We start from the raw sequence: 20671 nt of genomic DNA, 5'->3' as shown, positions 1-20671 counted from the left end.
AAATGTCTTTAGTCCACAACTCAAAGATATTCAGTTTACTGTCACAGAGGAGAGAAGAAACTAGAACAATATTCACATTTAGGAAGCTGGAATCAGAGAATTTGTACTCGTTTTGCATAAAAAATTTGTCCAACCGATGAACTGATTATCAGAACAGTTGGCGAGTAATTTAACAGTTGACAACAAATCGATTAATCTTTGGTCTACGGTTCTACTGCTCAATTACATCTGGGGTTGACTGATAATTCTCAATAGAAAACCAGCCCTGAAAACCACTCTCCTCATTAATAATGAAAATTCCACACTGGTCCACCCATAATGTTTTTTTTTTTCCCCCCGGCTTCTGATATGGTCCCTTTCTGCAGCAATGTGCCGGAGCATGTCATATATATGATAAGTAGAGGAGCCTGTCGGCGTGGGACTCATCGCACACTTAAATTGGTGCAGCATGGAGTTCATATTGCAGTGTGGCCGCGGGGGAATTAGCGAGTCTATATATAAACCCCAGCCGCATTTGTTGTGAATTAAAGTGCATTTATCTGGTAATCGCTGAGGAGATCTCCGTGTGCACAAGCATGGCAAAGCAGTGGCTCTGCAGCCACAACAGCCCCGGTATAGTGATGCTGCTGCTGCACTGGCGAGGGGAAGGAGAAGCAGGTCAGACTCAATAAAGAGCTCTGATAGGCTGGATGGCAGCTGACATGTAGAGTACACTAGGAAGGAATAACAAGAGGCATCTCTGTGTGTCCTTCACGCGGTAACCTTTCTCTCTCTTCGTCTGTCTTTCCACCCGCCTCCTAGTTTTAAACGTAATGGTACGTGTCCGCTGGAGATCGCCCCCGCTTTCCCGGCATTGGAACGCTCGATGGGCTCGCCACTAGCGGTTATTCATTTCTCTTCACTGACCACTGACACAGGGGCGTCGGACTGGGGAGAAAAAGGGCTACGGAGTACCCAGGGCCCTCGTGTGAGGAGGGCCCAAAAAGATGCTAGAATAAAAAAGCTGTGGATGCAGGGAGGGGCCCAAAGAAAACGCCTTTCTAGAGGGCCCAGAATTTGGTGCTACGCTCCTGCACTGACAAGCAAATAAAACAGGCTTCACCTTCTGACAACTGCCACTGGCTGCACCTGATTGGACTGCGGTGGAATTTCCAGAAACACCATGTTGTCAGACGCATCTCATTAATTGGTGTTATGTGTGACACGCCAATTCGTATGCCATTATTGGCGTGTTATCAAGACACATAATGCCGTTTGGCCTGTATTGACTTACATTACCTTGCGATTGCATGTGAATTTACGCTGTAGTAGTAGTAGTAGTAGTAGTAGTACTAGTAGTAGTATTATGAAAGGGCAAAAATCCACGTTGGGTGGATGGGTCAAACACAGGACTTTCACCGGGCATCGTGTCCCACGAGTCACGTTTCCTAAACTCAACCGTCACTTTGCGTTCTTCTTGCGATAACGTATGTTTACGTCCGCTGTATACAGCGTAGACATACACGCTGCTAGCTCAGAATGAGTACAGATAACACGCCACTTGGCTTAAGAAAGTGGGCGTGTATGTTTTAGGCAAAGTCACGATGTCATGTTGATGTTGCGATAAAATGAGACAAAGGGAAAACTTAGACCACATCCGGTCATTCATAGGTCACAGGTCAGGGGACGAGAATATTCAGCCAGTCCCTAACAACAAAAACCTGTTGAGGTATAATTATGTTATGTGTCTACAGATTCAGGGAGTCTAGGCAGCTGCATGATAATGTTTCAGGACTGTCTCCTTTTGGAGGTCAGTGGGCCAGACACAGCATACTTCTCAGAGAGAGAGAGAGAGAGGCTGAACTAGGCTTTAGCATCTGTGTTTTAGGCGCCTGCAATATCTGTTTACATTGAAGGGTCAGCTAAACGTTAAGGCCTCCAGCATGAGTTTAAATACAGCTTCAGGAAGACAGGAACTACAGAGAGTTGACACGATAACGCATCGTGGTGAAACTGTACTGCCTGCTTAATTGTCTCCTCGATCGAGTGTTCGTTAAATGCTCCTGTGTATTGAATCCCATTCTCCCCAACTTTCTTCACGTATGTGAAATGAGTTGTGCGGCTTCTGAGATTTTCCATAACGTGCATGGACGAACGCTTCCCTCGTGGAGTCTGCGCCGGGATTTCAAAACAGACGGCGACCTTTGCTTATTTAACAAAAGTAGTTCACAGAAATGTGTTTCTGAGAAGATATAATGGGAGAACTAAGCAGCAGCTGATGAATCGGTCTTCATTTTAGGTCGACAACGGTCAGTTTAAAAGATTTTCGTGAGTCCTCGAGAGGCATTAAGTAGCCTGGGTTCAACTTTATGCAAATGAGGAGCCGGCAACTCCACACCCCATCTCTGCCAAGTCGCTGCGATGCTACCAGAATGCATCGCCCGGCTGCTCACATAGACATCGAATGGGAAGCGTGGAAATGACTCTGCCCGTGGACACGTACCATAACCCTCTGGCTTCCATCACCATTGTCTCGCCCCCTTCTCTCTCCAGTCTCCTCAGCCTCGCAGCGCCTTATCTGTGATTGAACTTGCCTTTGACTCTATCATGTATGACTCCTTACTAGCAGAATCAAAAGCTCTGGGCTCATGCCATGCTTTTCATTAGAGCTCTCCATGAAGGCTGAGTGCGAGTCTTTTGAAGTATTGCACGGCAACTCTGGAGAAGTCACACTGTCGAGGAGCCTGCGCTGCTGACTCCTGTTTGATGAAGCAGCTTCCCACCGAGGCCAGAGCAACGTAATGAACCCAACACAGGCGCCAACACTGCCGAGGAGCCGGGCCTACTGAGTGGCAGTGTGAGGGGGTAATCAGTTGGTGGACTCGGTCTCTCGTTGGGAACTCAACAAGCAATGATACTCGAGCTCAACTCAACCACTTCAGGCTCAGAAATACTGATTTTTCACACCTCAGGAAATGCCAGTTTGAACATTTTGCACAGGCTAAATGGTTTTGTGAATAAGATAAGTTCAGAAAGAAATGTTGCGCAGCACATCGAGTTGAAGAATTGAAGTGCATTTCTCTAAATATGACTTATGGTCCTTAAATTGCATCCACGATGACTTCACGTGCTTCCCTTTCTCCCGTCTTAGTCCATCCCACCGAGGAAGCATGGGAAAGACATCATGTGAGGAGAGAGGAAACGTGGAAATGTGTTTTAACATAGACGGTAAAATAATTGGACAAAGTGACGTCGTCGTTTTCGACGGAGACCAGTGAAGGATATCAGAAGTCTCTTTCCCGGTGCTGGCTGAGCGTTACTGAGCAGCCTCCAACTGAGCGTGAAGACGTAGATGTGACGTGAGCAACCTGTCTGAAAGTGTGAAGTCTTCTGGTAGCTGTGCCGAGAGAAATCTCAATCATTCCCAATCTTACAGAGACGGAGAGCGTAGGTATATGTAAGGAGATAACATAGGCACAGGCTAATTACTGATCACTAACATGCTAGTTAACATTAGTAATTAAACTTAAACAGCTCATGTAAGCTTCTCCTGTACTATACGGTAATTCCTCTACTATGCGACAGTAAGTCTCGTGGTTATGACCCAATTGTTAGCCTATTGTTATAAAAGCGTCTGCTACGGAGCCATAACGTGAGGTACAAGGTAATGGAGCCTTTTATACATTGTCGTGTTTCTTTAGAAATAAACAACGGACAAATAGAGTCTTAGTTATTCTCTGTCAAAGTGACGTCAGAATGAATGGGAGTCAATGGGATGCTAATGGGAGGTGATGACTTGTTAGCATCAGAATCTCCCCATAGGAGGTACGCTTTGTGGAGGCTGGCTTAACCCCCTTGGTTTTTAGAGGGCTGCTCTCTGTATCCTTACTCATAGCTCCTCCCACCTCCATCCTCTATAATCGCTCCTCGGGGCAGGAATAAGAGCTTTGGGATGGCCATGTGGCTGTAGTTCAGGGTGAGAATTGTAGGCATAGCAGTTGTGATTTAGATATAGTATTGGCTCATTATCATTCCTCACGAAGCAGAGGAGAAATAACTGTTAGGGAGGGGAAATTAAATCCATTACATCCACATGGCCAGTCACAGAATTGAAATGCACTCTCAAAAGTGTGAACTTTGAAGCCTTTGTCTCCCAGATGGCGGCGAACGTTTGAGAGGCGAAGCCGCTCTGAAGAGGCGTTTAGAGAGGGTCAGTCGGACATGACTACCCATCCTAATGGCTAATGGAGACGCCTGGTTTCCCCATGTTGAGAACATGTGTCTCTCAGCCAGTGTTTACTAAGAGGAGGGTATTTTTCAGCCATGCTTGAGTTCACTGTCAAAGCCAATTAAGGGAGTACAAATGAAGATGGAGGATGCAGAGCCTCAGGCCAGGGAGAGTACAGCAGCACCGGGGCCAAGTAGCCTCTGCTGTCGTCACTGTGGGGCTAAAGACATCAGGGGCACATATGGCCAGGCCTGCTCATTCAATTGGCGTTGGCTTTGCATAATCATTGCATACAATTGGTATTAGAAAAAGTGAATTTTAATTTTATTGTGAGGTCATTTGTCGCACGTTTTCAATCATTGGTGAGAGGTTCAGTTAAGAGCTGCAAAGATTAATCAATTAGTGTTTGGCCAACTATTTTGATAATTAATTTAATTTATATTGAGTCATTTTTTATGGAAAAAAGGAAGATTTCTCTGATTCCAGCTTGTTAGATGTGAATATTGTTCTAGTGTCTTCTCTCCTCTGTGACAGTAAACTGAATATCTTTGAGTTGTGGACAAAAACGAGACATTTGAGGATGTCATCTTGGGGCTTTTTGGGAAACACTGATCCACATTTTTCTCCATTTTATAGACCAAACTACAAATCGGTTAATCTAGAAAAATAATCGACAGATTAATCGACGATGAATGTTAAGTGTAGAAAAAAAGGAAATTTTATGCGATGAAATTGCGGGAACTTGCAAAAACTGCGGTTTGATGAAAAAGAGAAAAGAAAGTGATCCCCAAACACCCTGCTTTTCGATGATGTTCACGTCACTTCATAACGTCACTTCATAACGTCACTTCATAACGTCACTTCATAACGTCACTTCATAACGTCACTTCATAACGTTCATATTGGCAACAGAGGAAAATGGCTGCTCTTGTGTGAAGTAAACGCAACATTTTTCAACTTTCTGTTAAGCTATGTGACTTTTTTGCAACGAAAATGCGGGAATTATGAAATCATGCAAGTATATTTTGCACGGAAATAGTCAATTTATGCGGAGAAAGTGCGGCGTATTTGAAAATGACTTTGGCTGATTATGCGATCACATAATCGCGTTTTTCTGGAGGGACTGTGACACGTTCATGACCGTGTCATGTCACTCTTATGTAGATACCTTAAAGTAAAGTGTAACCGAATAAACTATAACATTTTAGCCTTGTAGGTATTTTTGCAATAAAGCCTTTTATGGCCACCTTTAGTCTAGTTGGGGTGGAAAGCACTTCTGCAGCCTCGAGTTTGCTTGGTTCACCATCTGGCTTTGATTGATTAAAGCTCCTTTAAGTAATTAATGCCCACTTTAATTGAGAGTCAGCCCCTGTGGCTGTGGGGCTCGTGTGCAATGCTCAGGCAGAGCCGAGCCAAGGATCCTAGTCGAGAGGGTGCACGGAAATCTGTTTAGCACCCTGACCCTCTCAGCCTCACATCTCAAGACTCTTAAGATGCTAATAAGAAAGCACGTATGCTAGCTGCATCCGTGTGACAAATCAGGCTATAAATCATGGTGGAAGAGTGTCACACGGTTATTCTAACATTACTATTAGCGTGCTCGGAATGAGCTGGAGGCACAGTGCCATTTTATCTGCTGTTTTGAACTTTCTGTCGGTCTGTTTCCTTTGTGAAAACCCTCAGTTGTGGTGGACGTGCACGTAGCGGAAAGAAAATTGAATTCCCCTCTGCCAAACATTGTATTGTGACAGCGTGTCACCGCACGACCCCACAGCTTGCCGCTATTGTGCCGTTTTCATCTGTTTGTGAAAAACGAGCAATATCAGTTTTTCCCTTTTCCATTTCGCTCTGACTGTCACAGCGGATGTGCGCCGCATGTCACTTCCCCCTGATCACAAACCCTGACCTTCTTTATCCAAGCTTCTCTTTTGTCTTTTGGTAATTGTTTTCAGAAAACGTTAAGCCATCCCCCAGCCTAGATAATAGGAGACACAGTGAATACAGAGTGCTCAGCATTGATTCCACATACCTGACTATGACCTTTTCCAATCTGAAGTCCGGCACTGGCTGCCAGTTTGATGAGAGCCGGCTAATCGATTCCTCGCAGCCGTGAGAGAGTACTTCAATGTCTCTCACGCTGAAGTCTCCACCGGGGCATCCTGGATTTTACCTGGGTCTTATTGTCGCCACTCCGCTATATAATGAAACGTTTACCCTTTAATTGCTGGCTCCACAAAGAAAGATCAGTTTAATTTGCTCTCATTACACCTCACGTCTAATCTAATGAGCTAATTAAGGGCGTTGGATGGAACAGCAATCGGCAGAGTCTACAACCCCCTCAGGGAGGTGTACGTCAATGGATCATAAATATTTGACTGCGTCTACCTACATGCACATGGTGCAACATCCACCTTTGGTGAGGCTGATGCTGCTAACATAAAATCACTGTAGTCTCGCATAGCCAGCTCTATCTCCGCAGCGTTGCGGGGTAAAGGTCTGGCTACACCACAGATGCATTCTGGGATAGAAGAATAAAACACTCTGGGTTGTTTGCATTTCTTTAAACCAATCGCAGTCGTCTTGGGCGGCGCTGAGCTCCGGACGCAGCGACGGTGGCTCTGCTAAATAGTCTCGGGAAGGAACTGGTTCTGGTGGAACTGTTGACACATCACAGTACCGTGAGCTATTTAAATGAGCTGATACATGGTTAAACCTCATTGGCTCTTACCAGTGTATCTCCGTGTGTACTTCGTCCACAGCAATCCCACCAATCGGTCCCAAAATCCTCCCAGTTAGAGAGGAAATGCCCTAAACATATTCTTTGTAAATCTTTAAAATCATTCATGCCCAGTTGCACCGTCCAAATTTTCTATAAAAGTTGACATTTTCAGGGCGGCCTCTAGCTCACCCAGCGAGAGCGTTCACCCCATGTTGGCTGAGTCCTGCAGTGGCGCCCGGTTCGAATCCGACCTACTGCCCTTTGTTGCGTGTTATCCACTCTTACTATCCCCCTTTCCTGTCTATCCACTGTCACTCTATTACAAATAGAAAAGCCCCCAAAAAATGACACAAAATTGACATTTTCAGCATGTAGATCGCTAGCTCGAAGGTTGTTGTTGTTTCCCGAAGCAAAATGTTGGAGAACAGCGACACGCAGAGAGCGGACACGCGCCGGATATCGGGCTTTATCCCGGAAACGTACTTCCGTTGATCCAGACCACTGTAGACTTGACCAAAGTGTTTTCTACCGAAGCCCTCCTGGTCAGCATAAAGGCCAAAACAAAATCCTGAAAATTCAGCATTTTTTCTTTTCCATCTATTGGCTGGATTAATGTAGAAATCTTTCACTCAGTGTGAGGAGAAATGAGTCTGTCACTGGTTTTTCTCCACTGACACAACACATAACACACACACACACACACACACACACACACGATCAATGCAGGTCAGGGGTGTTTGCTGGTTTGGGTTTATTAGATTGGGGAGATGGTGATAGACAGGCAGCTGTGTCATGAGTCGATCCCCGTGACCCCGAGGCCAGAGGTTCATGTTTGGCCCGAGGCAATGGGTGTAACGCCCCCCCCACAGCTGCCTCTGTGAGGACCGACCTTGCACCTTTTTGGTCCTTGGGAGGGGGTGAGATCTATACCTGCAGTAAGGCGCGGGAATATGGTTAGAAACTCAGAAATCTCTTTAATTAAGTTCCGGCTCCATTGTGCTGTACTGTGGCTTCCAGCTTGTCAAGTTGAAGGGCAGAAGGCCCAAAGAAGCAATCATTCCATTTCATTTCTCTGTTTTTTTTTAAGATGTTCTCCAAGCTAATTTGTCATGGCAGACAGTTATCCCTGGATATTAAATTAAGCAGTTGACATTTTGTGTACCCAGCGAATCGACCGTGTCACCTTGAAAGTGTAGTGGCGGAGATTTGCGAGGGACGGCGACGGCACGCGTCTGAAGCCCCTTGGTCGACACATGACATTTCTGGGTCGCGTCGGAAACCAGGCAACGTCACCTATAGTTAAAGAGGCAAGAAACGGAGGCAGCAATCCCTTTGTTCCTGCCACACCATTAGTGTTAACCTGATCCCAGCGCCCTTGCCTGTGTGGAAAGCTGATTTTGAGTAATACCCGTTTGTTTGAGACGGATGGGTGGTTTTCTGAAGGAGCTATTGATGTATTTTCCTCCAGTTTGTGTTTGTGTGTGCGTGCAGTGTATTTGCAGCCCGCTGTCCCTGTTTGATGGTCTGATTTTGGTTCCATTATGTTGGCAGCAGGGGGGTTCTGTTGAGAGTCGTCGCATCGGCTCCGACTGCCCTGTGGGTGGTCAGAAACCATCTGCTGCGGGCCTATCCTAAACACACCACAGCAGCGAAGGGTGTGGCACGGTCTAAACGGAGCTCATACACGTTTTATATTGATTTCCACATTTGAAAGCGTCTGTATTGTTGCTGATCACCGATCAGGGCACAGCAAGCCGCACAAATCCTTGGGCTACTGGAGCACAGCTGGAGCAGGCGGTTCGATGACAGGCTGGCGGCGTTGTGGGCAAGGAGTTATGCCGTTTGTTCAGAGAGACATCGTTGCGGTTGAGATTTTACAACTCTGAAAGTGTGGCAGGAAACAGCTTCAGCTGTCTGTAAATAACTGACTACTTGGGCGTGTTTCCAGCCCCAGTGCCCCTGATACAAAGGATTTACAAATTACCTTGGCAATTTGATTTCTTGCTGAAAATGACAGATTCAGGATAGGATAAACAAATAGACTTGGCAGTCTTTAGTAAGGGATTTGTCTTGGAAGCGCTGCATACATATACTGCAACCCGGGGGGAATTAACGAAACTGTAGGAAATATCCAACAAACTATTGATCGAACAGGATTTTCCAACTCCGGGAGGCGCGTGTGTTGTTATCAGCATTCGTCCTTTTTTAATATGTAAGATAGGGAACTTTGTGCATCTGCCTCGCCATATATTAAACCAGAGACTGTAAAAGTAATGGATGTAGCAGCAGAGACGTCACCCATTGGTTTATGGACTGCCGTTTTGAAGCCAGTAGTTTTCATTTTGCTCGTCGCCATCTTGGTATTTTGGAGCCAGAAGAAAGGGGTGGAGCTGGGGAGGATGACGCCGAGGCAGTGTTGTTTATGTTTTCAATGGCGCTGCGCTAAGCTAAAAGCTAAAGAGGGACAGTGGCCGATTTTTAACCCTTCTGACGCCAGGTCATCCAGACCTCTGTGTACAGAGCTGGTTGAAAATCAGCAGACTTTCTCTTAACGGTCCAATGACATGGTGCTCTTTGGATGCTTTTATATAGACCTTAGTGGTCCCCTAATACTGTATCTGAAGTCTCTTTTATATAGACCTTAGTGGTCCCCTAATACTGTATCTGAAGTCTCTTTTATATAGACCTTAGTGGTCCCCTAATACTGTATCTGAAGTCTCTTTTATATAGACCTTAGTGGTCCCCTAATACTGTATCTGAAGTCTCTTTTATATAGACCTTAGTGGTCCCCTAATACTGTATCTGAAGTCTCTTTCCTGAAATTCAGCCTTGGTGCAGAATTACAGCCACTAGAGCCAGTCCCACAATAAGCGTTCCTTAGGATGTGCCATTTCTGTGTCTGTAGCTATTGAGGAGGAGAGAGGGGGGGGCAAGGTGGAGGGTGGGGGTGTGGCTTATGACCTCATAAGGAGAAGATTCCTGATTGGCCCATCTGAGCTTTCATTTCCTCAAAGGCAGAGCAGGATACCCAGGGCTCGGTTTACACCTATCGCCATTTCTAGCCACTGGACCATAAGCAGGCTGGGGGAACTCATATTAATGTTAAAAAACCTCATTAAGTGAAATTTCCATGCCATGGGACCTTTATGTTACCACCTAACGCTAGCGCTAGCTTGCTATCTTGCTGGAAATGAGAGAGAATGCAGGTTTAAGGGACTTGTTTGCATTGGCTTCACTTTTAAGGCACGGAAGTTGCCGCCGCTTGGTTCAGTCCTACTCCTTTTGCTCATATCTGTTAAGCACAGCTTGTCTAGATATATAATTTCAGTGAATTCTTCCTTTAAGTAGGCCCAGATTTTGAACTTGGATAGACAAGTGCAAACACAGACGTGCTCCCAGGGGCTGATGACACCCCCGGGGGTTACAGTGTACTGAAGAGGAGCCTACGGAGGGGGCGAGGACATATGTCGAGGCATTAATCTGCTAATAGGAAACAGCTGGTCTTGCGCCAAACTCCCAATCTTAATCTTGTCAACTTTCTGTTCGGCTGCTCTGACTGTGGGCCTTATTGTGAACAACAGAGCTGTCACGGAAAGAAAATTGTGTTTCATTTTAAGTGGCTTGTTAGAGAGAAAGGGAGCGCATGCGACTGGTGTGCATAGGCTTGTTTTGGGCATGTGTGTGTGCCGAGAACGTTGGATCCCTGCCGTGTGCGGCACAGTGTACCAGAGTGAATCACTTTTTCTTTTTTTTTGCATCATTTACCTCTTCCTCCAAAGCATGAAAACATGAATATTTAAAACTACATCAAACAAGCGTTCATGAAATATTAAAATGTTCGAGAGACAAGAAAAGCTTTTATCCTCTCTCTTACATGTACTGTATGTGCTTTCTCTTTTTCTCTCCCTCTCTCTTTTTCTCACACACACACACACACACACACACACACACACATGCACTGAAACACATGCGCGTTAGCGCTCCCGGAATTTACCCACGGGTGAGAACGACCGACCTCCCCACTCGATCCGCTCCTCCTGTAGCATCAGCACATTGCTGCTTTAAATAGAGAGAGGCAGAAGATGCAGGAAGGTTCAATAATTTACCCTGGATATAATTTCAGGCAAAAGACAAGATTAGAAGTCTCAGGTTTGTGGATGTCATGTTGTACAAGATGCCTAACAGATGCGTCATATTTCCAGGAAGGCCTGTGAGAACTTATGCCTCCTCTAATATGCATCCTGTTTAGGGAGATGGTTTTTGCACCGACTTGTGCCATTTTGGTTGGGTATGTTGACGGGGCAAAGTTAATCCGTGGAGCCCTCTCTCTTTTCCTGTAATGCCCCCCACCACACCCCCCTCCCACCCCTGTACCTCTCTCTCTCTCTCTCTCTCTCTCTGTGTGTGACTACGAGCTAAGCAAGGCTGTGCTAATCAGTGTAGCAGCAGCTCTGAGCCGATGCCGCTGCTGTGTTTTTAGAAGAGATCCTGTTATGCGTGAATAATAAAAAAAAAAGAAAGAAAAAAACGTTGTGCAGGGGTAAAATCTTGCTCACCCCTCTCCCATAATGACTCATGCCAATAGCGTAGCTAACCTGTTGGTGTTATTTCTGCAGCGTTGTGCTCTAGTTGAGGCTCCCTTACGCTGGTATTCAGCTACAGTAATGTCAATTCATGAGCCCTCTGTTTTATGAGCCTCGCTGGTTGAATTGACTTGTTGGATTATGCAAAGGCTGAGATCCCATCGTGTGTGTGTGTGTGTGTCTTTGTGCAGCTATAGGATGTGTTTTGAAGGTAGTTGGAGATTAATGGAAGAAAATAAAAATCCCATGAGGCCGTACAGCACATTGATTTTGTCATTTTTGCGTAAAGGAACAAGCCGCGCTTGTTCCTTTACGCATTTTTTACTCATGCTTGTGTTTGCAGTGTTAATGCACTCTCTGCACAGTCTTGTCTTTCTGCCTCACGTATGAGAGCATAGGGTAAAATAAAAGGATTAAAGAAGATTGCAATTTTTCCTTTTGAAGCGAGCCTTATTTTATTCATCTCCATCCTCGTCCTCTCTCTCCCTGGCCGTCTCGGTCCGGGCACGCCGCTTAGGAGAATAAAAGAAAGCTCTCTGGGTGGGAGCAGTCATATTGTAGGCTAAATCTAATCAAAGGGAGAAGTGCTTTTAAATGTCTTTTGCTCCCCCGGGCGAAACGTTTTGTGGGCCTCCCCGCTCTCTCGCCAGAAGCCCGCTGCCCAAACTCCACCGCCACGAGATGCGATTAATATTGAGCGGATACTTTGGCCTGCGCTCCCCTCATATAATAACCGTGTCAGAACAAAGGTTAATGCGTTGAATCTAATCTCTGTCCTCGTCATTTTCGACAGAGTTGTGATGCGAAGGGATGCAGAGATGCAGAGAGGGGCAAGAAGTCTAGAGAGAGATTGGTAGTCAGTGGGGGGGCTCGGGCGGAAGCGAAATTAATTACTGGTCTCTATAAATTCGATGTCATGTCTCATTTTCTCTAATCCTCTCCGCCTTCTTTCGCTGTCTAGCGGTGCTAACAGAGAAGCTTGGGAAGACTAATGAAAAGGCCTCTTAGATGCTAATAGCAAATTAGCCCTGGTGTCACTTTTAAAGGCTGTGAGTGGAGTTACTGCCCGCTCAGCGAGGAGGTGACCAGACGGCAGCAATCACAAACACACAACAACACCAGAGAAGGAGGGATTAAGGCTTCATCCACACCGCTACCTTTTCATTTTTAAGACCAAAAACGATCTCCGTCCACACAAGAGTTTCAGCTCCAGTAGCAGAACTAATCTCCGTCCATATTAACACGTCTGACAACACGTATCACATGACCGTTCACACACCCTGGGCATGTGCGTGCCGGTGTAAACAGGAAGCAGATTCTCTGACGTTACTCTGCGGTAGAAAATCATGGTTTGAAAATACAGAAATTACTTTGGAGAAAGGACAACAACAGTGAAAAGTAAGAGCAGGGATTTAATATCTTGGAGCGAGGACGAGGTGGAACTGTTACTGAAAGGTCTGTAAGCTAGCTAACAGATAAGACCAAATGTCTCCGTTTGTGTCCGTCCAGACTACAAAGCATCCCCGGAGTTTTAAAACCAAAATGGGGGCAGCGGTGTTTCCAAATGTCTCCGTTTTAGGGGCTCGGAAACGCCACAGTAGTGTGGACGTGAGGCTTAAATGTAGCAAAAGATATTCATTTTAATACCAAAACTTAATAAGTGTAGATTTAGCCTAAGGCCGGCCACACACTGGCTGCGTGGCGTGAGCGTGGCGTTTTCTATGTCTTCGCACACCAGAAACATGTCTGACACGTTTCCCATAGATATACTGCAGTCAAGCAGTAGTATACTTCATGTTAAACATAAATATATTCTGATCTGATTACAGCAAAGACAACGTCGGCAGTACTGACGGCAAAATAGCTCCAGAATATTTCCTTCTGTATTGACTGGTGCAATATTAGAATATTGAATATTTAAATTACATTTCTATCTGCATTTATGTCAAAACCTAGAGACTTTCAAACATCAACATGACATTTATTTAATGTTTTCGTGTCTAAATGACATACCAACATCTTTTCGTATTCTATTTTGCCTGGAAACGCTTCCAACACGCTTGCGTGTCGCGTGAAAAATAGGCGTCGGTTCTATTTCTACTGTTTCTAGGCTCGAGCCGCGCCTGAGACGTGCGCGTCACGCAGGCAGCGTGCACGCTCTAACCTGTTACCATGGGAGCCGAAATCAAAACGGACACGTGACGCTACGCAGCTGACACGCTCGCGCCACGCAGCCGGTGTGAAGCCGGCCTAAGACTCCTGACATGACATATTTTAGACCCATTCTGTTGTTTCTTTGCTTATCCCTCATTTCCCCCCCCCCTCCCCACCCCACAATGCTTTGCTGCTGTAATTTCTGACACACGAGCCCAGATGACTATTCTGAGAGCGTTTTTGCTTTCTCTTGGGGGGGATTTAGTGGTTTGGATGGTGAATAAATGAGCTGGATCTAGTTCCATCTCTCTTTGCTGCTCGTATTAGACTGGACCGGAGTCAGCTTTAACAACTCACTCGGATTATTTTCAGACACAAACATACTGAGTCACAAACTTGCTTGGACACAAAAACAACCTCTCTTTTCTGTGGTGAGTCCAAACAGACATTGTGAAGATAAAAACACGTATTGATGGAGCTTTGGATCTCAGAGGCATCTGTTTTAGTTTTCAATCTGAAGGAAGGTTCCAAAACAATTTAGTCTCTCAGAGAAAGACGCAGTATGCCGGCAGTCACATGCAGTTCATATCTCAGCGGTGCTGAATTATTATACTCGCAAAACAATGTGACTTTCTCAGCTCTGTGAATAACTGACTGGATGACAAATGCAACTAATGCACTGACTGCTTGAAGAGCCATTCACGTAGCCAAAGCATGACACAATCTGATGTGAAAATATGGCAAAAAAAATGCAGCCAGTTGTGTTATTTTACAAGCGCGCCCCGACAAAGGGAATGCACAATCTGTGGTTTTTATGGGTGTTCTTTTATTGAGCTACAGACCGACTTGAGTAAGTAGCTCTCTCTCTTTTTCCTTATTCTTTCTCTGTACTTTTTTTTTTCTTCTCTTCTAACACAGCCCAAGAGAAATACCAGTTCTCCACTTGTGTGCACTTCGCTCCCACAGCAAACAGGAGAACAAAATATTAAAAGAGAAAAACAATCAGTTGCTCCTGAGAAAAGCAGCCAGCCAGAGTGTAAGATGTGCATTTATGTTAAACTTATAATCCAATTAACAAGTACAAAAAAAGCCAGTGATCACTCTATTATGGGAATACAGAAAGGAGAGAGGTGCCATGTTCCGAAAACTGCTCATGTGGAAAAAATGCAAATGGCGTGAAATGAGTGTGTCTGCTAATGTGTTTGTGTAAAGCCCAACGCCCTAATGACTCTTGCCTCTCTCTCTCTCTCTCTCTCTCTCTCTCTCTCTCTCTCTCTCTCTCTCTCTCTCTACAGGCATACTTCCGACAGGGTGTTGCCCTTCAGTACCTTGGCCGCCATGCCGACGCACTGGCCGCCTTCGCCTCCGGGCTGGCCCAAGACCCCAAGAGCCTGCAGCTGCTGGTGGGCATGGTAGAAGCCGCCATGAAGTCGCCGTTACGAGGTAAGACATGTAGTAGCTGAATGGGCATTTTTATTTGTGTTTTGACAGTAGGACTGTACCCTGGAAATCCTGGAGTTCTCGCGAGAGCACAATTTGAATTAGCTCAGCGAGTCCCTCTGGCATTCAGTAATGATGCTCATTAACTATGCCCTGGTAGCCGAGCTGCACCAATCACATCGGTGTATCTGATGTAGGCGGGCCAGAGGCCAGCTAAACAGATGACGACAGCGCTGCAACGTCAAAGTCATTGGTAAACATTGCAAGATGGCTATGGATGAACACCGGTTGTTTGAAACGGCTTTGGCCGCTACAATGAACGAGTTAAACTTGGCTTTTTATCTAAAAGAGGAACAGAAGACGGCGCTCCAATCGTTGCTTTGCAAGAAGGACATTTTTGCTGTTTTGCCGACCGGATACGGCAAGAGTTTAATCTACCAGTTAGCTCCGCTGGTAGCTAAGAGTTTAATCTACCAGTTAGCTCCTCTGGTAGCTAATACTTTAATTAGCCAGTTAGCTTTGCTGGTAGCTAAGAGTTTAATCTACCAGTTAGCTCCGCTGGTAGCTAAGAGTTTAATCTACCAGTTAGCTCCTCTGGTAGCTAAGAGTTTAATCTACCAGTTAGCTCCTCTGGTAGCTAATACTTTAATTAGCCAGTTAGCTCTGCTGGTAGCTAACAGTTTAAGCTACCAGTTAGCTCTTCTGGTAGCTAAGAGTTCAATCTACCAGTTAGCTCCTCTGGTAACTAATACTTTAATTTACCAGTTAGCTCTGCTGGTAGCTAAGAGTTTAATCTACCAGTTAGCTCCGCTGGTAGCTAAGAGTTTAATCTACCAGTTAGCTCCTCTGGTAGCTAAGAGTTTAATCTACCAGTTAGCTCCTCTGGTAGCTAAGAGTTTAATCTACCAGTTAGCTCCTACCAATTAGCTCCTCTGGTAGCTAATAGTTTCATCTACCAGTTAGCTCCTCTGGTAGCTAAGAGTTTAATCTACCAGTTAGCTCCGCTGGTAGCTAAGAGTTTAATCTACCAGTTAGCTCCTCTGGTAGCTAAGAGTTTAATCTACCAGTTAGCTCCTACCAATTAGCTCCTCTGGTAGCTAAGAGTTTCATCTACCAGTTAGCTCCTCTGGTAGCTAAGAGTTTAATCTACCAGTTAGCTCCTACCAATTAGCTCCTCTGGTAGCTAAGAGTTTCATCTACCAGTTAGCTCCTCTGGTAGCTAAGAGTTTCATCTACCCGTTAGCTCCTACCAATTAGCTCCTCTGGTAGCTAAGAGTTTAATCTACCAGTTAGCTCCTCTGGTAGCTAAGAGTTTAATCTACCAGTTAGCTCCTACCATTAGCTCCGGGGCCCGGAGAGTTTAATCTACCAGTTAGCTCCTCTGGTAGCTAAGAGTTTAATCTACCAGTTAGCTCCGCTGGTAGCTAAGAGTTTAATCTACCAGTTAGCTCCTCTGGTAGCTAAGCGTATGGAGCTCTGGATACGTCACCCCGTGTATTGTTGTGATTGGTCGTAGTGTTGTCCAATTGCGTGCAGTGAGATTTTGAAATGCATGCTTGGTGCCACCCCTCGAGTTGGGCCATTTTCATTATTCATTGCCAGACCCCAAATCTTTCGGATTTGGGTCTGGATTTCGAGGCTAGTAAAACTGCCCAATCTTAGTCGATTATTCGACTACTCGTTCGTTTTGGTCATAGTTTGGGTCTGAGATTTCTTTAGTAGCTGAATGGGCATTTTTATTTGTGTTTTGAAAGTAGGACTGTACCCTGGAAATCCTGGAGTTCTCGCGAGAGCACAATTTGAATTAGCTCAGCGAGTCCCTCTGGCATTCAGTAATGATGCTCATTAACTATGCCCTGGTAGCCGAGCTGCACCAATCACATCGGTGTATCTGATGTAGGCGGGCCAGACGCCAGCTAAACAGATGACGACAGCGCTGCAACGTCAAAGTCATTGGTAAACATTGCAAGATGGCTATGGATGAACACCGGTTGTTTGAAACGGCTTTGGCCGCTACAATGAACGAGTTAAACTTGGCTTTTTATCTAAAAGAGGAACAGAAGACGGCGCTCCAATCGTTGCTTTGCAAGAAGGACATTTTTGCTGTTTTGCCGACCGGATACGGCAAGAGTTTAATCTACCAGTTAGCTCCGCTGGTAGCTAAGAGTTTAATCTACCAGTTAGCTCCTCTGGTAGCTAATACTTTAATTAGCCAGTTAGCTTTGCTGGTAGCTAAGAGTTTAATCTACCAGTTAGCTCCGCTGGTAGCTAAGAGTTTAATCTACCAGTTAGCTCCTCTGGTAGCTAAGAGTTTAATCTACCAGTTAGCTCCTCTGGTAGCTAATACTTTAATTAGCCAGTTAGCTCTGCTGGTAGCTAACAGTTTAAGCTACCAGTTAGCTCTTCTGGTAGCTAAGAGTTCAATCTACCAGTTAGCTCCTCTGGTAACTAATACTTTAATTTACCAGTTAGCTCTGCTGGTAGCTAAGAGTTTAATCTACCAGTTAGCTCCGCTGGTAGCTAAGAGTTTAATCTACCAGTTAGCTCCTCTGGTAGCTAAGAGTTTAATCTACCAGTTAGCTCCTCTGGTAGCTAAGAGTTTAATCTACCAGTTAGCTCCTACCAATTAGCTCCTCTGGTAGCTAATAGTTTCATCTACCAGTTAGCTCCTCTGGTAGCTAAGAGTTTAATCTACCAGTTAGCTCCGCTGGTAGCTAAGAGTTTAATCTACCAGTTAGCTCCTCTGGTAGCTAAGAGTTTAATCTACCAGTTAGCTCCTACCAATTAGCTCCTCTGGTAGCTAAGAGTTTCATCTACCAGTTAGCTCCTCTGGTAGCTAAGAGTTTAATCTACCAGTTAGCTCCTACCAATTAGCTCCTCTGGTAGCTAAGAGTTTCATCTACCAGTTAGCTCCTCTGGTAGCTAAGAGTTTCATCTACCCGTTAGCTCCTACCAATTAGCTCCTCTGGTAGCTAAGAGTTTAATCTACCAGTTAGCTCCTCTGGTAGCTAAGAGTTTAATCTACCAGTTAGCTCCTACCAATTAGCTCCTCTGGTAGCTAAGAGTTTAATCTACCAGTTAGCTCCTCTGGTAGCTAAGAGTTTAATCTACCAGTTAGCTCCGCTGGTAGCTAAGAGTTTAATCTACCAGTTAGCTCCTCTGGTAGCTAAGCGTATGGAGCTCTGGATACGTCACCCCGTGTATTGTTGTGATTGGTCGTAGTGTTGTCCAATTGCGTGCAGTGAGATTTTGAAATGCATGCTTGGTGCCACCCCTCGAGTTGGGCCATTTTCATTATTCATTGCCAGACCCCAAATCTTTCGGATTTGGGTCTGGATTTCGAGGCTAGTAAAACTGCCCAATCTTAGTCGATTATTCGACTACTCGTTCGTTTTGGTCATAGTTTGGGTCTGAGATTTCTTTAGTTGGTAATTTTTGTATGCTTTTTCATCCTGTATGACTTATTTCCAAGAAACCTGAGTGAGCACATGGTTAACACAGGATTTAAAGTGGCGCTTTTGCCTGATTCTTTGTGGAGAAACTCAGTTTTACAGACTTGGACCAAAACGGCCAATAAGTTGACTAATTAACTAGTCGACTGGTCGTTGCGGAATGATTTATTTCCAGGAAACGTCTGAGCACATCTCTGGTAAACGCACGATTTAAAGTGGTGCTTTTGCATGATTCAGTTTTACAGATCTGTCGATTTCAAATCAACTGATTAAAGTAAAGTAAAGTAAAGCGTCCCACACTCAACTTTCTGACCGATTTGAGTGTAGCCTCCGGATACTCATAGTGCACAGCATTAGCATTAGCATTAAATTTGGTGCCTAAACCTAACCAAACTGTGACCGTTTAACAGCGTTAGCTAACGACCGATACCGCCGTATGGTTTGGATGACTTGATGTTTTGGTTTTAGTCGACTGAAGTAATTTCTTAATGCTTTTTCATGCTGAGTGATTTATTTTCCGAGAAACTTATGAGCACATGGTAAACCCAAACACAAGTGGTGCTTTTGCATGATTCTTTGTGGAGAAACTCAGTTCCACAGAAGGCGAATGGACTGCATTTACTACACTAACAAAATTTTAAACGCAAACACTTTAGTTTTTGCCCCCATTTTTCATGAGCTGAACTCAAATATCTAAGACTTTTTCTACGTACACGAAAGGCTTATTTCTCTCAAATATTGTTCCCAAGTCTGTCTAAATCTGTTAGTGAGCACTTCCCTAACCCTAACCATAACACCAGATACTGACTGGTTTTCGGACCCCCCCCCCCGGACCCCCTCAATACAGTAAAACTGCACATTTTAGAGTGGCCTTTTATTGGGGCCAGCCTAAGGCACACTTTTGCAATAATACTACTGTCTAATCAGCAGCTTGATATGCCACACCTGTGAGGTGGATGGATTATCTTGGCAAAGGAGAAGTGCTCACTCACACAGATTTAGACAGATTTGGGAACAATATTTGAGAGAAATAAACCTTTTGTGTACATAGAAAAAGTCTTGGATCTTTGAGTTCAGCGTATTTTTGTTCAGTATCTATTGCTACTTTTCTAGTCCTTAACGACCACTCAACGCACACAGATCTGCCGATTAAACTCATCGATCAAGTCGACAAAATCATACGTGCGTTAGATAATTTCTTTAGTCGGGGACGGCCCTATTTCACAGTGTGTCACTGTCTGTCTGCTTCACCATTTCCTCACGTTTTGTCCCGCAACTGCCATCTCTGAAACAATCCTCGCTCTGTCAGTCAATAAGCGTGTCGAGGGTGACTTTACCTGTCAGTGTTTTTATCCATTCGGCAGGCAGGCAGGCAGGCCATCTCTCTATCTGTCTGTCTTTCCGTCTCTGTGACGGACTGTTGGTGTCATGTACTTACCTCCGGACTCTGAGGCCTGACGCCTGCAGCTTCAGCATATCTTATTGTCAGCCGGGCTGATCACACTCCCAGATAGCCCCTTATCTTAATGAGCATCCAACAGTGATGCTATTGTCTGCATCTGGCCCTGTGTAAGCCTTTTTTTCTAAAGCTGAGTGGATTTATAAGCAGCTCATTCAAGCCAAGAGTGTAACTAAAATGTGTTTCTGTTATGCATTATTATCTGTCGTATCAGCCAATCTGCAGTGACCTGATTGTCCATGAGTAATCAATGTGGGCTGGCCAAATGAGCCTCAAAACAAACCTGGCAACAATTTTACTTCAGATGACCGCTGCGGAGTATTTAATATTCTTCAGATCTGGATGCCACCGACTGCCAACAAAGACTGAGTCATCCTGCAGTCCTGCTTTGTCATCGTTTTCTTTCCCAAAGTGTGCTGAAAACTGCGCCCGTGAATAAATGCGGCCTTGTTCAAGAAATCCAAAAAACTGTACAATGAGATCCACAGCTCTGAAGGGCTTTGTTCACTGAGGAATCAGTTTTTTCTTTGATTGAATACAGCTTCTCTGAATATGTGTGTGAGAAAAAAAAAAAAAAACAACTGCAAAGAGAATAGAAGGCTCTAAGAATGGAGAGCCCATCTGAGCAACATTGAGCATATAAGCCTGTCACTGGAG

At 45.0% G+C, this 20671-nt stretch overlaps 1 protein-coding gene across 1 annotated transcript in view; it reads left to right on the top strand.

Moving 5' to 3' along the window:
- The window catches only part of LOC120560407 (tetratricopeptide repeat protein 28-like), a 391494-nt gene that overhangs the window by 194800 nt on the left and 176023 nt on the right, over window positions 1-20671 (top strand). The window contains 1 exon segment of the mRNA XM_039802872.1: window positions 14959-15106. Coding sequence (XP_039658806.1) covers window positions 14959-15106 — 148 coding nt within the window.

This window comes from Perca fluviatilis, chromosome 6, assembly GCF_010015445.1.
Source record: "Perca fluviatilis chromosome 6, GENO_Pfluv_1.0, whole genome shotgun sequence".
NCBI lineage: Eukaryota > Metazoa > Chordata > Actinopteri > Perciformes > Percidae > Perca > Perca fluviatilis.
This window is presented reverse-complemented; position numbering and strand designations above follow the sequence as displayed.